This window comes from Stegodyphus dumicola, chromosome 12, assembly GCF_044657685.1.
Source record: "Stegodyphus dumicola isolate Sdum_Otavi_A_Nest chromosome 12, ASM4465768v1".
In the NCBI taxonomy this organism is placed as follows: Eukaryota; Metazoa; Arthropoda; class Arachnida; order Araneae; family Eresidae; genus Stegodyphus; species Stegodyphus dumicola.
This window is the reverse complement of record NC_140779.1, coordinates 28,709,568-28,727,522: the sequence shown is the minus strand read 5'-3', so window position 1 is coordinate 28,727,522 and position 17,955 is coordinate 28,709,568. Positions and strand designations below refer to the sequence as shown.

At 33.4% G+C, this 17,955-nt stretch overlaps 1 protein-coding gene across 2 annotated transcripts in view; it reads left to right on the top strand.

The window, feature by feature from the left end:
* Nucleotides 1–17,955, top strand: part of LOC118204472 (A disintegrin and metalloproteinase with thrombospondin motifs adt-2-like) — a 209,312-nt gene that overhangs the window by 176,374 nt on the left and 14,983 nt on the right. For both annotated transcript variants that reach the window (XM_085827588.1, XM_085827587.1), the window contains exons 21-23: nucleotides 5,958–6,115; nucleotides 9,561–9,594; nucleotides 17,340–17,579. In XM_085827588.1, the coding sequence (XP_085683714.1) occupies nucleotides 5,958–6,115; nucleotides 9,561–9,594; nucleotides 17,340–17,579 (432 nt within the window). The remainder of the gene's footprint in view (nucleotides 1–5,957; nucleotides 6,116–9,560; nucleotides 9,595–17,339; nucleotides 17,580–17,955) is intronic.

The following is a 17,955-nucleotide window of genomic DNA, read 5'->3' as shown; positions in this document are numbered from 1 at the left end:
TTTGCATTTTCCATGCTTCAATGCGATTATTTCATATATAACATTTCTCGAACGCACGTATTTTATTTTAGTGCGAAATTGGAATTTTTCTGAAACGATATGCCATACTTTTCCCTAATGCCGAACATTCCGTAATTTGACTTTACGCCTGATTATGAATAAATACCAAATTTTATAAAAATCATTTAAGCCATTTCGAATTAATATGCGTTTAAAGTTTGGTTCTAATTTTAAACTTCCGTCTCCCCAAATCATTCGGCGAATTTATGGCTTACATCAACTATTCTTTCTTCATTTAAAAGAAATTCTTCATCGAATAACCTCAGACAAAAATAAATATAACATTTTTATAAGTCTCAAAAATTACAATTATTTTAAGCTACATGCTTTAAAAATAGTGAAGATTTGTTTTATTTCTAATAGCAGATTACAAAATCAGTTGTAGACAGAACAATCAAAGACGAAAGAGAATAGCAAAACTAAAAAAAAGAGTCCACAATATAAATTTTAAATCTATTTTGTGTCTCTCCTCCCAGTATCTCTCACAGAGTGATCCAACATTGCGTGCGGGTCAACGATGATGTTAGGCGTTCATTTCTTCATGGAGGCTTCACAATTTACGGATTGGTGTTGGAATTATGCTCATTCAATGCAGATTTTTCAAAAGTCAATCATGGCCAGTAACAAGAAGAAAGATAGCAGCAGGTTTCTTTCTGGGCCTTAAAAAAGTGGCAAATATTCTGTTAATCCGCAATTTATGACTCTCTCTTTCGGTGACGTCTTTCCAAAGCACTTCTTTGTATTAATTTTTATTAGTATTTTGGTAGTATAAAAAGCGATGTGGTTGTCAGTTATTTGCAGAATATTAGCCCCCTTATTTGCCAGCAAATTTGCTTTATCATTTCCATGAAAACTACAGTGTGATGGTATCCATTTCATGGCAACTTCTTTTTCCTCTTGAGCTAAGTTGTTTTGAAATTGCTGACATTTTAAAACATCAACATGCATTGGTGATTCAAAAGAGAAAATAGCTAAAGCAGCTTTAGAATCAGAGAGTATGACATCCTTTGAAAAATATTCAAGTTGTCATTGGAGTTAAGGCTATGCGTATGGCCATGATCTCAGCATCAAAAGTAGTCCTATACCTTCCAACTGGACTGTAAAGTGAAAAAAGCTTCCAAAAGAAACCAGCAGCTGCACTACTACTATCAGCCAACACAAGAGGCATCCGTAAACACACGTAACCATTCGCTCTCAGAATATGAAATCATTAATGGTTTCCAAGGACACAAATTATAAAATTTGGTCATTTGTTTCTTTTTTGAGGATTTCGTGTAAAAGATTAATTCTGACTACTTATTTTCTTATAGCAATTGGACATTGTGGTTTCACAAAATTTTCAGCTTCCCATCTAAAGCCTAGCTGATCTCTGACGGAAACGACTGCCTGAAGAAAACCATTCTGAAATTTAAGTTTTCTCTCAGTCGGTAAAAGGCAATAGTTCCACATGGAAAAGCAGTCCGGTCCATTTTTGCGCATACTTCATAAATAGACCTAAAACGCACAGGTGTAGTTGAATATGGAAGATGTCTGCATGACGCTGGTTCAGTGCTAACTTCCAAATTAGATGCTGTGTATTATGCCCTTTTATTCATTTCTATGCAATGCCAGATAAAGTCCAAATTATCTTCTGATTCGTTTCGTGCACTGTTGTGCTGAAAAAAAAAAAAAAAAAAAAAAAAGCTTTAACTTTTTGGTAAGCTAACTTTCTTTCAACACTGGTTCCAGGTAAAAAAAATAATAAACTTATAAATATGTGGAACTGAGTGATTAATCTAACCTAAAAAAATTCGATAAATACATGTCTTTAAAAGTAAATTACTTCATCCAAGTTCAAATGAGTCAATTAATTCTAAACATGAAACTCAATAGGAATACAATCTTCCCAGGTGCCTTGGAAAACAAATATGTTCTCAATACTAATTGAAGCCACCAGCGGTCGAGTGGTAAAGTCTCTGAACACTGGTAGCTCAGTCCGAAGTTTGAATCCCACGAACAGACTGGCTGTGTGGGCGCTTTCGTGGTTTTCCCTATGTGTAATGCATTAAAGCCAGTTTCCCTTAGAACGTTGTAAGATATTTCTCCCGCCTTCCTAGCGTGCCTTCGTGGTGGAGTGGTTCTTGCACGCTGGGCCGGTATTTCAGAGATCCTGGTTCGATTACTGGCGAAGGCGGTTGCTAATATTTCAATCTCTCTTGTTTCCAAAAAATCCTAATGTCTCTACAGTGTCGCCCGAACTAAAAGGGTTGTGGATGATGACTCTCCACACCCAGGATTTGACAATAGGGTCCCCTAAAAACCCCACTCGCCCTTTAAAAGGAGGAGTATATAAGGTATTTCTCTCAGCTTCTTATCGAGCCTTCGTGGTGTGGTGGTCTGCACACTGGGCCGATATTCCAGAGGTCCGCGGTTTGATTCCCGGCGAAGGCTTTGTTAATTTTTCATCTCTCCTGCTTTTCCAGTTAACCTAATATCTTTACAGTGGCGCCCGAACTAAAAGGGTGTTGGATGAGGCTTCTCCACACCCAGGATTTGGCGATTGGGTTCCCTAAAACCCTAGTCGCCCTTTAAAAGGGAGAGTATGTAAGGTATTTCTCCCGTCTTCCTAGCGTGCCTTCGTAGTGTAGTGGTCAGCACACTGAGACTGTATTTCAGAGGTCCGTGGTTCGATTCCCGGCGATGGCGGTTGTTATTTTTCTTCTTTCCTGCTTCCAAAAATATACCTAATGTCTCTACAGTGGCGTCCGACCTGAAAGTGTTGTGTATGAGGAATTTCCACACCCAAGATTTGGCGATTGGGTCCCCTAAAAAGAAACCCCAGTCCCCCTTTAAAAGGGTGAGTATATAATGTATTTCTCCCGCCTTCTTGGCGAGCCTTAGTGGTGTAATGGTTCTGCATACTGGGCTAGTATTCCAGAGGTCCGTGGTTTGATTCCCGGCGAAGGTGCTTGCTCATTTTTCATCTTGCTTGCTTCCAAAAATACCTAATATCTCTACAATATTCTCACATTAAGCAACACAAAAATACCCTAATGTCTCTACAACGTTCTCCACGAAGGCATCCCTCCCTTCCGTGTAGTGCCTTATGGCGGAAAACGTAAATAATAATAATAGATAATGATAACTGAAATTCTAAAGTTCATTTCATTTCCACATTATAAAAAACTATTTCACTAAAATCACACACAAATCACAAAACACCAGATAATAAATATCCGTACATATAGATCGATCACCAGTTCCCATAGAATAATAACAATTCAGTAAATTCAATCATAGAATTTACTGAATTGTTATTATTCTAGGGTGAAGTGTGTTTTCCCTTTCCGTATTCATGGAAAAATGATAATAAATGTGAAATGCCAAAAAAATCAATCGGTGTATTGAATGCATGAATTTTATTTTTATTTTCATCGATATCCTTTAGTAATCAAAATTTCTAAAACTGCGTTGTGTTTAAGTCGCAGGTTCTCGTGAGGCTCCAAATTTCCAAACCCCTTACGGTTCAGACCAATGAAGTGGTTAAATGGACGACGATCAAACTATCATTACGCTAATTCACATTTTCAAAATTTTTATTATATCTAGATTATTATAAATTAGTAAGAAGCTAGGATAACTAGCCGGGTCTTTACAACATTTTCCTCTTAAATTTCTGTCGCACATACAATAAAGAAGTGTCCGGAGCTTGGTGAAAGCGACATCTAAATGAATGGCCGTCATTCTACCTACTCGGATAGATGTTAAGTAGAAGCAGGACACGTGTTTCCCCAGAGCCGATACTGTTAGAGTACAGATCTCACCCAGTACAATAAACGAGTTTGATGGGATTTGGAATAACAAAATTTATAAATTATTTTGCAAATATTTAAGTCAAAAATATTCGCAATTATTTCTTTTGAAAATATACATAAAAGTTTCTCCCACATGTAAAATTTTAGCTTCATGTATGATGGATTGTTAAAATAATGATTAAAGTAATTTAAATTTATATAAAGCACCAGGATTCAGTTTTCAGTTTCATCGCGTTAAGCAGGAGGAAATTATTTTGAATTTAATGATTTAAATACAGAAATAATTAGAATATCATGTTGAAACGTTGTGTGAGGAAAAATTTTTTGTGTACTTTTCCTTTTCGTATTCATGAGAAAATGATAATAAATGTGAAATGCCAAAAAAATGAATCGGTATATTGAATGCATAAATTTTATATTCATTTTTCTTTAGAATTCGTACAGTATTCGTAAAAGTAATGAATGAAAAATACCATGAAGCCAGTACTTTTTTCCGTACCTTTAGATTCGCATAATTTTCGGAGAAATAACGTATGAAAAATACGATAAACAGTCGACAATATTTTCAGGTATAATTTTTGTTAAAATAACATGCAGAAAATTCCGTACCCTCATTCCATCAAAACTCTACGTAGGCGTGCTGCCTGGGCTACGTGTAATCCAGCATTCTTTTAAGTTTAAAACGCATCATTAAAATTGACCTCATTTTTCTAAAAGAATCTTAACTTCACTTTTTTAAGATATTTTCTCTCCCAGCTTTCTAGATGTCAAATTGTTAAAATGTTTAAACTGATAATTTACTTATGGATTTGATTCTGAGTTGGAAAACATCTGGGTGATTTCATGTTTTGACGAGAATTGGATAATTTCGGTACTTGAACGACTTCGTATCTCTCTCTATATGCAAATTAAGGGTTTCTCTTTATTACTGGAGAAGACCGTTTTTCCAAAACAGAGTCACCATTACTTTTACTATGATTTTAGTTCTGGTTTATTATTATGGCAAAGCACGCTATCTGCCTAAGGAAAATGATGCCTTCGGGGAGGACTTTCTAAAGGAAACTGGCTCTTATACACGCTACATATGGGGAAAACCACGAAAACGCCCATGCAGCTAGCCCGTTCGTCTGGATTCGAAGCCATATCGGAACTACCAGTGTTCAGCGATTTCACCGCTCGGCTGCTGGTTAGCTGAGCCTATACTGTGATTAACTACGAATTAAAAATATTTTTAATATAATTAATTAGCGAGTTGGATCTGAGACGTTGATAAAGAAGGGGGCGTTACTTTTAATGAGGGCCCCAGCCTCAGGATAATAATGAAATATATAAATCAAATAATTTTCGAGAGTATTTCAGTTTAAAAGGTACTGAAAATTAGATCACTGCATTATTATCTGATGGCTAAGGAATTTTGTTAATATTTCTGTAATGTGGACCAAGCAAGGATCAGATAAAACTCTGTTTCAGAAATTTAAAAAGAATTAGCTTTAATTCTATAGTCATCTGTATAATTACTTGCGTGGGGTTCTTTACAATAGAACACTCAGAGATCTGCATGTGTCTCGTTTAAATTATTTCATGTACACATCAGTAATTACTGCACGAGAAAATCATGCCAGAAAACTGAATTCTTTACTTCAGTTTCATGTTTCTTAATTGTTAGGTTAGGTTATTTAATTACGACAAAGCCTAGAGGACTATCTGCCTAAGGGAAGGGATGCCTTCATGAAGGACTTTCTAAGGGAAACTGTCTCGTATACACGTTACATATGGGTAAAACCACGAAAACACCCATGCAGCCAGCCCGTTCGCGGGATTCGAACCTCGGACCGACTACCAGCGTTCAGCTACTTTACCGCTCGGTCGCTGGTGAGCCTGTTTCTTAATTGGACTTTTCTTTTTTTTTTTTTTTTTTTTTTTTTTTTTTTTTTTTTTTTTTTCAATTTAGGGTTTTTAAATAGAAAAATTGCTCAAGAATTGCAATTCAGTTTTCTAATTAGAAACACTAATTCTGATATTTGGGTCCAACGTACTAAAAGATATTTATTCCTTAAGACATATTATCTTATTAACGCTAATGTTTATATTGATGTTTTACAGGCAACCCCCATTCTGCTTGCATTGTTGCTTGCCAAGACCGAGTTTGGCAAGATACACATTATCAGATGGATGTTTATGAAGATGGAAAGTTTCCTTTCGGAACAGACTGCAGTCCAGATCATCGAACAAAAGCATACTGCTTAAACGGAAGATGTTTGGTAAAGCGTTTCTAATACTGTACTTTTGCAGCGCATTATTTATTTTTTCCAATGATAGATTTCATGTTTGTCATAGTCTTACGCTCATCCTTTAACTGAAAATATAACTAAGTCCGGGGCATAATTTTCAAAAAAAAAAGCGAAATTTGATACGCGAAACTAAATGATGATATCAACTGTTCTTAAAAATGGCAAAAGACTTGGAGTTGATTTCCCAAAGAATACTGGAGCTAGCTTGTTTGAAGTATACTGGTGGTTATTATTGAGATTTATTATAGAGAAGATTAGATGGTTATTAGATATTCATCAACCAATGGCTATTATGGAATCGAATAAATCTGTAATTTCTGATCATGATTTGGTCCATTTGCTTATACAACAGAGTCTCGCAAACTCGACATAATGTGGACTGAGAGACTGTCGAGTTTCCGAAAAGTCGAGTTTTACGGAATAAGGGGTGGGGGTTTCAGAACTCTTAAAATTTAACTGTAAAATTACTCTTGATATTTGTAGCACAATATTTGACACGGTAAAGTACAGCATGCAATTAAATTAATGGTGATTTTTGATGTCAAGTTCTAGCACAATAGGAGTCATAAAAAGAACAAATACCCTAAGATCAATGAGTAAAAAACCTTACATTCAAAAATAAAGAAAAATTTTTAGTAGTTCTTGGTAAAAAATATCGTGTGATGGTATTGTCTCTCACACTCATTCTATCGTCGTGCAGCTACATCTGGTAGGCGACGAAAGAATAAAATGTCCATACCTTCTGCCCCTTGCTTCTCCATGTAACGGAGCATTCCATCAGGGGGATGAGATCACGATGAGAAGTTTCAACAGGTTCAAAATTGTATTGTTTTAATAAATGCGCTATAGTGAATTCCACGCATACTCTTAATGCGCACGAACTTATGGACTGACCCGATATTAACGAATGTCACAATGAATTTGAAAATGTAATCACAGTGAATGACAGATGTGAACACGGTGAACACAAATCATAATGAATTCGAAAAAAATAAATTTCAAATGTTACATTCACAAATGCTTATATCATAAGCATTTAAAAGTATTTATGAAATATATTTAAAAGGCTGAAAAGTTCACTTATGGCTGAAGAGACACCGAAGAATAATGTTATGATGCGTTGACATGCGTTAGGTAAAGATATTTGCTCAAGCCACAATTTTGAGCCCCAAGGTATGTTCATAGATCTTGAAATATTCAGTCTTATTGCATGACAGAGTGACTTACAACTGCGAACTGTCTTTCAACCGTGAACTCTAGCCTGATTTGAAACAAATCGTTGAAACAAATTCAGTTGATTCTGTACATTCAAAATAAATCATATACGTTCAATTACTTGCTAAGTACTTACACAGGGTCCAGGGAAGTATTATTGAATGTGAACTGTTTAATCGCCAAAGATGAACGGCATGTCAAAATTTTACAACATTTTGAAACTTTGAAATATCGCCAGTACCCAGAGGTCCGTGATTCGATTCCCGATGAAGGCGTTGTTAATTTTTCATCTTGCCTGCTTCCAAAAAAAAAAAAAATCGTAAATCACAGTCATCAAATAAGATTGATTTTGCACCTAATTTTTTAAACATTCTAAATGAGCAAAATCGTTTGCAATCAATAACCCATGGCGCTATAAAATTTTGTCTTCATTGCTGGCAGTCATTTTAGAGTTGTGATATTCAGTATCGTTGTTCTCCATGTCTTCAAATATACTGGGTAACTTTAAACTGCCACTGTTGTGTGCAAGTCATACAACTGTAGAAAATTTAAATACTCGTTTTATTAAGCTGTTAAATGATATTGTAAATACCATAATTGCTTTTTTCATGGGTTCTTAGACGCAGATAGGCTCACTTACTTTGGCGTTAATGTCAGCATAATTAAATATCGAAATTTGTCTTATCCTAATAAAACAGCGTTCAGTTGAACTTTTCCTGCAGACGAATTTTCGCTTGATTTAGGAATAGAATTCTAAGCAAACAGTTGCATTAAATTTTAGAACTTTGTATAGATTTAAATATCGCAGTAAAGTCTTCAATATTTCCTAAAACTTTTACCAGAGCACTGTACTACCTATTGCAGACAGATTTTCCGCATTTATTATAAGTAATTCTAAATTGGTTAATACACACATTTCATATTTAAGTGGCCAAGCATAAAATAATGGTGCTACTGGTGTGAGACAAAGCGTATGACAAGCAAAATTTAGCAAAATTTCTTTGAAGTGAATTCAAAAGCCCATTTTTTAATTCCATTATGCCTTTCGCATTTAAGGCCGCTTTTAACTAATAGGTAAATGAAACTGAAGCAATAAGATCATTAAAAAGTAACATCGAGAAATTTATTAGGTCGTTTTAGCTATTGCAGAGGGTGATATTTAAGCTAGCGATTCTGGATTTCAGGCTGGGAACTTCATTTAAAAACTTTCTTCATTTATATTGTTGCATGTGTAATAGACTGAGTGTACCCAGAACCGATGATAGCTTGATAAAATTTATTTTTACCAAAAGAAACATTTCACGTTTCTGGAATTTTCCAGAAAGTAATTGCACAGCTCTTCTCAATATCTCAGAGCAGAATCAGTAATTACACTTCAAATTACTATGAACATTAAACGGAACGCAGTCCAAAGCCCATCTAGAGAGCGGAGCTCATATGGAGATATCTCAATACTCCGTAGTCATCTCTGAACTAGACAGTTACCGAGAAACTTCTCAATCTTATATAGTTTTTCCTGGTCGCCGAGAAGTCTCTAGTAACTTCCACTTCTCGAAATTACTGGAAGGCATAGGAGGATCAAATACGCTTACAGTTACGTATAGGACTGATTACAGTTATGCAGGGGACAGACCAAAATTTCGCCAAATGGTCGCCCAGATTTTGCGACTTTTGGCGATTTCTCGTCAAATTTAGCGACAAAATTAGTCGCCAAAACCATCGCCAGCTTGGCGACATCTCGCCAATCTCAGTGTTAAGTAGTTGTGCCCCTGTATCTGTATTTTTCCGGCAGAACATCTTCTCTTTCAAGCCTCTTGTGCTACATTACGCAAAAAGTATTACAATTTCGAAAATCATTTCACTAAAATTATTCACATGTATGCAAAAATTCCTAACAATATTTCTTTGCGGTATTAATTTTTGGTACGATGTCTGAAGTGGCGTAAGCAAAAGGATTCAACATCAAAGAGTTAGAGAAAATCTTCATCTCATTTAAAAAAGGGTCTAAAGATGCTGGTATTTTTGTGACGGCAATTGTAAACGATCTCAATTTTTATCCTGCTTTTTCAGATAATCTGTCGTAATTCACTTCCTCAGTAATATAATTTACATTATTTCATTGTTAATTTTCTTTTATTCAGCAGTTTTTGAAACTGATATATTAACATATAACATTTATTATAGTTATATTTCTTTCCAGCAATTTACTGATGAAGGTATACCCGTTACCACCGGTAAGTACATTCATTTTTTTATATTACATATTTCCAAGCGATTAAAATCTCAAAAAAATTAAACCTCCAGAACTTATGGAAATAATAAGGTTGTAATATTCAGAAGTATGAAATGCTTCCTGTCCTGATAAATTACAGGTTAAACTAGCTCCTGATTGAAGTGAGTACTCACAAGTAAACCTTCTCTCCTTTGTTTACTGGTTTTCCAGAAGTCCATACATTTTCTCAAAGCTTATGTCACAAGTATAAAAACTGTGAAATCTTATGGGCAGAGGGACAAGCATTTAGGAGGTGTATGACACAAAAAGTATCAATAAAGTGTTGGAAACGTGATACCAAAAGTCCCTTAATAAGTATTTATTAAAACATACATAAACAACAATAATAATAAAAAGCAAAGGAAAAATGTTAAATTTTTATTGATTTTCCAACTGAAATCTAAAGTTTGGTACCTGTAAGACTTATTTTTGTCAAATTTTGTAATTCAAATATACTGACAGTTAAATATTAAATTTAGACTGACATTTTTTTCAAATAATTCTAGGTATTTAATTAATCATCAAATAACTTTCTTTCATTTAAATGTTGTAAACTGTTTAAATTAATTAAAATATTCTAAATTACTTAAAAAATTTAATTATTCTAAATTAATAAAAATAAAAGAAAATTTAGTAAGTAGCACAAAACTTGAGAATAAATAATACTCTTCTCTTATTTATTAAATTTTTCTTCGTGACATAAATAAAAAATACATATGTTGGTGTGTAAATAATTATATTTTTTGCCTCTCTCTGATGAAGTTTATAGCCTTCGAGAGAAGTTTCTAGTAATTATTTTAATCACAAATTGTACATGCTGATCAATTAATTGGGTTCTTTTCTTATTAAATTTCAACTCTGAAAAAGGGCTGTTTACGTATTGATGTATTCCCAAGCAAAAACGATTATTCTAAATGAAAAAAATTCGCAAATGAGCATTTTTTAGCAAAAACGAAGAAAAGTTAATAAAATCTGCATCCTCAAATCTTTGAATAAGATTTATGTCACAATATAAATTAATGAGTTTCATTTATAGACGTTCTAATGCGTTATTAATGTTTGTTTCTAATGCATGTCCGAATTCATATTATTAAAAAATATGAATTCGAACTTCAAATAACTAAAATCTTAAAATCTTCGGAACAACATATTTGCAAAAAATACATAATTGAAATGTTTTGTGGGACGCATAAAATTGATTCGAAGGCTGCCAGTTTAAGATCACTGGAGTAAAGTTTTCAACTCTTGTAACTGGCGTTAGATTAATTAACTGACTTACCATAGGTATCTACAGTGTCTCACAAAAGTGATGGGACACTTGTGCTTTACAAAAGGAAACTATAGTAAAATAAGTTAAAAAAATATGTAAAAATGTTTTGTGGGAGTGTTTCATACTTAAATTTAGTAACAATTATTACATAACATACATTTTCTCAAAATATTAAAATATTAATTTAATAAAAATACAGTTGTTTAGAACGGAGCAAAAAATGGCTCACATAAGTGATGGGACACTTACTTTTCCATCAAATATTTATCCAAAAATTTTAGTTTTTAAAAGGTTTTAATATTTTGTTGGATTTCCTTTCACTTTAAAAACATGATTTAATGTTCTTGCGATGGATTGGACTAATTTTTTTGTGATTTCTGGAGTACTTTTACCCCATTTTTCTTGAAGCACCGATTTTAATTGTTGTTATGAAGAAATGGTGTGTTTGCGATTTCTTGATTCCAATTATTGCCAAATATTCTCTATGGGATTAAGTTAATGGAAGATTGTGGTGGTGTTTTTATTATTTCAGGACAGTTATACAGCAGCCAGAGTCTAACGTTCAAAGTACTGTGCTTGAGGTCATTGTCCTGGTAGAATTTAAAATCGTTATGAAGGTTCAATTTTCGTGCTGAAGATATCAAATTTTGATTTAAAATGTCAATATACTTGTAATGATCCATTATACTGTCAATAAAAACAAGATTACTAACTCCAGCGGACGACATACACCCCCATACCATAACGCCTCCTCCAGCATGTTTTACTGTTGGCACCAAGTTCTGTTTGCGAAATTCTTACCTGGGTTTTCTCCACACCAAAATTCTACCATCAGAACCAAATATATTAAATTTACTCTCATCAGCAGATATAACTTTATTCCAGTAATCAGAATTCTTATTTATCTTGGATTTTGCGAAAGCCAGTCTAAGTTTTCTTTCTTTTCACTTACGAAGAATTTTTTCCTGGCTGCTCTACCGTGATATCCAGTAGATCGAATTACTCTTCTATTAGTCTCAGGATTAACAATTACTCCATATAATTCTTGTAAATCAGCAGCAACTTTAGGAGCACTCATTCTTGGATTTTTTTTAATATTTCGAACAATAATTTGCTTTATTCCATTGGATAGCTTTTTATGGTCGGCCAGGTCTTCTTTTATCCTGAATCATATGATTCTTTTTATATCATTAAATGATATTGAAAACTGTTGAATGACTCAAGTTAACTGTTTCAGCAGTTTCACTAATAGATTTTCCACGTTCAATATGCAAATTAATAACTAATTTTTGAATTTCAGGCAAAGTTTCTTTTCGTTTAGCATTCATGGGTGCACAGAGCTAAAAAACGCAAAAATTCCAAAACAAACTCGAGAGAAATACTACAGAGGATTTTATAAATTATTTCCAATTGCTTTTGAGTAAAAATAAAAACCCCAAAAATATTTTTATTGTAGTACGTAGTAGTATCTAATGGTGTCCCATCACTTATGTGAGCCATTTTTTGCTCCGTTTTAAACAATTGTATTTTTATTAAATTAATATTTTAATATTTTGAGAAAATGTATGTTATGTAATAATTGTTACTAAATTTAAGTATGAAACACACCCACAAAAAATTTTTACATGTTTTTTTAATTTATCTTATTACAGTTTCCTTTTGTAAAGCACAAGCGTCCCATCACTTTTGTGAGACACTGTATCTTAAAACAGTTAAACTTTAAAGCCCAATACTTTTATTCTTATATGTTGTCAAACTGTGCATTTTTTACTTTAAAAGTGGTTAAATTACGTTGTTCTGATGTCCAAGTTAAGATTTTTATGCCTTCATTTAATTTGCATGTAGAGTTATCAACAATTTAAAAGTTAAAGTGGCGCTAATCTTAACGAGGCCGCCATATATTTACAAAATTGAAAGTTAACTTTCAATTCTGTGCGCTGAAAATTTTGTCTTCTCGTCTGCTGGGCGAATTGCTTGTTTTTGAATAAAAACTCCACTTTTAATTGCAAAAATTCACTTCAGCTGCTTTTAATTGTAATTGTTATTTTAGGTTCTCCTGTATTTTAGAATTTTTAAAGTAAGTTCTTTCAGTTTTTATATATCTTTGCCTTGCCTCGATGTGAAGAATAAATTGAATGGGAAATATACTCGTATCTGTAATGAAATTCGAATAAATAAGCTTAAATGAAACGCAGCAAAAGATGTGTATAATTTAATAGACCGTAGAAGGAAGTCATGTGGTATCCACATCAGATATTTTATTATTATTATTATTTTATTACTTCTAATATAGTATAGTACGCATTCCTCAGCATTCTCGCTGGAGTTGGTTTCTTTCTTATTTAACTAAGCAATTTACTTTTAAAACTTAAGCACTAAGTTTGTTGCGAAACCACGTAGTCTTTTCAAAGTCATTTGAAACAAGTCTAAATTATATATTTTCAGAATTTCCGTTTTGATTTTACTGTAATCGAATTTTCGTTCCATATAATTTTTTCATCACTTAAATTTCATATTTATTTTTAACATAACCTTAACTACCAGTACAGTGAACCCTATCACGTTCGTAATTCTTTTTGGTCCTCTATAGATGTGGTTGTTTTTGAAAAATAATATGAATTGCTGTGTTTATTTACGCTGTTGTTCGAAACTATGATATCTTTCAGAAGTAGTTGATTACGAGATATGGTATCCAAGAGTGGTTTCATTGCACTTTGAAAGGGGTAGGAAAAGGAAATTCACCCTCTCATCATCTTAATCCACACACAAGAAAAAGACCGACCTCTCCTGAAAACCATTTAGTATAAATACTAAAACTGTAGAGAAAACTGGATTTGAATTCTTCGAGTCTCAAAAATCGTCTTTAATAATTAATAAAAGACTTGTCGAGTTCTCGAATTCTGCAAACAACTAGATAGATTCTTATTAAACTGTATTCTATTTTCGCCAAATTCCATTACTCCTCTTGGATTAATAAGACTGATTATTAATATTTTCTATGTAAATTTCATATCATTGTAATAAAATTAATTTTAAAAAGGAAAATTATGAACTCGAAGCACAATGAAAATTGTTGAGCTAATTATGAAGGTAGTAAATAGTACACTACTATGGCTGATTGACATTAAGGGATAGTTTTAAATTCCACATATTGCAACCTCAGAGTTATTTTTAAATTTCCAATAAATTACCTTCTGAATAAGCAAAATATTCATGCAAGTACTATGTAATAAGACTAATTTTTTGAACAGTTGATGAATATAGCATATCACTGAGAACGTTGACGAAGAGTTTACCAAAAAGAATTAGTTGTTACAAGAATTAGCTGATAAAATATCTAATCGTCCCCTGCTAATTTTGTAGCACTAGTTAGGATCTAATAGATAAATCAATAATAAATAATGTCATATGTTTTGAAGCAAAGTCCTAAACCCGCAGAATGACGGTTCTATTACTGTACAATAAAACAATTTTCAATACGTAAATTACAGAAATAAAAAAAAAATTCAAATGCTTTTTTGTTAATTATTAAAAATATTAGAATTGCAATCGCAGACGGAATAGGTTGCTCTAACCATTGCTGCTAACTTGCATAAGGGTGTCAGTACCTTTAAGAAAGCTGATAATTGTTCGCCAAGACCCAAGAGGGCTTTGACATAAAGGCACAAAGGAAGAACTCTTATGAAGTCAAGTTTACGTCATGAAGAAAGCAACTTTCTTCAAGGTGTGGGACGCTCATATGAAGGTCTTGGCAAACAGTCGTAGATTTGCATAAAGTTGCTGACATCTTTATGAAATTTTATGAAACTGGCAATCTGGTGGGGTATGAAAATTCTTCGCTTTTATGCAATCAAATAAAGAATTAGATCAAACGATTATGATTTTAAGATGAGCTAATGACGGTGGGTTTAATAATATGTTGCTATTACTTCATCTGTAGGGGGTTATTTTAATTATCTAATAGTTAGTTTTTACTTTTGAACAAGCCTCTCCTTTACTTTCTCGTTTCCAACCTACGATTCCCTGCCAGAATGAGTTTTCAGGATTACATTTTATGTAAATGAGGTAGAAACAAGTGTTTAAGCTGAAGTCTAGGTCGCTTCATTAGAAAAGCTTAGAAATGCGTGTCTACCTTCTGGCCACGTTGTTGCTGCTAGTATACTCTTACTGCTGTTCGGCAGTATTGTTACGTGTCTGCTAAATTTCGCCGGTGATCTTAAGGTGGTGTGTGTGGTGTATTTAATTATGGCAAAGCACACGAGGGCTATCTGCCTAAAGGGAGGGATGCCTTTCGTGGAGGACTTTCTAAGGGAAACTGGCTCGTATACACGTTACACATGGGGAAAACCACGAAAACGCCCATGCAGCCAGCCCGTTCGCGGGATTCGAACCTCAGACCGAACTACCAGTGTTCAGCGTCTTTACCGCTCGGCCGCTGGTGGGCTGGTGATCTTAAGGACTAACTCTGTTAGTTAATACTGTGCAGCTTCGGTTTGTTTTAATTTAGCTAGCATTAGATAAGTTTCTTATTTTCTATCATGAGTTAAATCCCAAATGAAGGCTTATTGTAAGCCAGAGAATGTTCCGTCTGTTCATTTACATGAGTTGAAATAATGGATAAATTCAACCTATCTTTGGACATATCATTCATCAGAACTCTGCGATAAGTCGCTACATAGTTACGTATTCTAGCTTCTAAGGAGCACTAATTTAGCTAGGATATTATAGTGGCGCATAAATTAAAAGGTGACGGATTCGTCGCCACCAAGATTTGGCGACTGTAATATACAGTCAAAAGTCTTCTGGTTGCAATTTTCTAATTTCAACTATGCGTAATGTATGCTTTACGCATGCGCGCGTTGAAAGAAATGTTTAAAGTAAACAAACAAGTTTTTTTTTATAATTTTGATACCTTTTAGATCATAATTGCTGTTTATTTCATAAATTACGGTTTCATATTTTTAATTTTATAATTTCTGCATGCCATCTTACCAGATTTAAATTGATGATCTATAATCCGGAAAAACCGATAATCCGGAATCCCGACGAGTCCGGATTAAAGACTTTTGACTGTATAAGGTATTTTCTAGTTTCTTTCCGTATGCTTTCTTGGTGTAACGTTAGCATACTTGGCACGTATTCAAGAGGTCCAGGTTCGAGTCCAGGCTAGAGCATTGCACATTTTCCACCTCTTCTGCTTCAAAAAATAACCTAATGACTCCACGCATCTTTGACTTTTTAGAAATTCATTAAATATTTTTCTTTCTGTGAGTTTATCCTTTTTTTAGGAAATTTTCTGAAATTCCAAAGCCTCAACTTTCCCTGTTCGCAGCTAACTTTTCGTTGTGTTTTTGTCATCGATTACTCTGAAAACATTAAGAACTAACGTAAAATAATTGAATTATACCTGAAATGTGCTTGCATAAAAATGAAAAGATATTTTCATGAATATTTTTGCAAGATTCAAAATATAATTTATTGAGAATTTTTAAAAATGAAATAAAATTAAATTAAACTCTAGGATTGGCATGAGTGAAAGTTAGAACTATCCTTCAAGACATTCTGCCGTGGCAGTGCATAATTTACTATTTTCTTCATTGGACTAAACGTCTTTATTGTAAATTTAGTTCAAAATTTTGTGTTTGTAAATTACTTTTATTACAATACTATATTATGAAATTTACACAGAAGCTATCTAAGAGAACTTCAGCTTTAAAGTATTTATGAAATTTTTAGGCTAAATGGAGTTAGCCAAGAAGGTCTGTTAGTCTCAAAAACAGATTTTACGTTGAACCACTGTAAGAGTCTGAATCAGTTTTCAAATTGTTGCCAGCAAATATTATCGCCCTCTATTATATTTAAAGAAATTAAATAATAAAGCATCTACATGAACATATACATGTTTCTCGCATTGTGAAAAAAATAACGGTACGTAAAGCCATCAAATTTTAAATAGCGTAGCCCTCCACCCGAATCTGAGCACCTGGAAGCCCGAATTTAGAATTTAGAATTTGTTTTATTGTCTATATCATACTTTGTAAAACTTTAATGCATTTTTGATTAAAAAATTCAACGATTTCAAAGCGAGTAGTGGCAACACTGGTAGGGAATAAAACATTTTTATCTCCAGCGCACGAGACTCCCTATCGGAAATTCCAGATATGGTGTTTTTAAATATTTTCATCCCAAAGTGGCGTTGGCCCAAACGCTCTCGAAACGTGCATGTGTCTGTAAATGAAAAAAGCGCCCGTTTGGGGGTCATACAAAATCGGAAAGCTTTTAGATTTTTTTTTTCTTTTGTGCATACTGTTTTCTGTCATATATTTTTGGAGTATTCATACGAGAATAGTTCTGAGAAACAATTTTTACCTTTATTCATAAAGTGATATTCGATATTCTTCTAAAGTTGTAAAATATGTTTTTCTTTCTTCCCACAGGAACTACACAGATGTATGATATCCGTCGATATTTAAGTCGCATCAGGAGGCGAGATACATCAGGCATCAATCACGTGATGAACGGTGTTTCCACGAATCACCTCTCTGCTTACAAAAAGTGGCACATGCCTTTTTCAACTAAAATATTATATACTGGCAAAAAGCTGTGGAAGAATATACCGCGGCCGATTTATGGATGGGTTGTGGAAATGTCTGAATGCAGCGCAGCTTGTGGAGGAGGTAATTTACATAATTAAAAAATATTATCTAATTGATTTGTAGATACTAGTTAGCTAGTTCTAAGCATAAGCTAAACCGTATTATTAAGAACATTCTTGTACATTTAAAAGCTAATTTTTATTACTGTAAGGATGACCACAAAAAAAAGTGAATTTTCTGGAACATTATAGTGGTACTTATCGTTATCTGCAGAAGCTAAATACTGCGAAATGTGTTACTACTTTACATATTTTCTATAAGTTACGAAGATTATGGTAATTCTCATTAGGTTTTTCTGAAGTAAAAATTTTCATTATTTCAGTACGACTGGGTTCACTGAAAGAATTTTTAACAATTAAATTTTAAGTTTTCAAATGTTAAAAATTCGTTATTACTA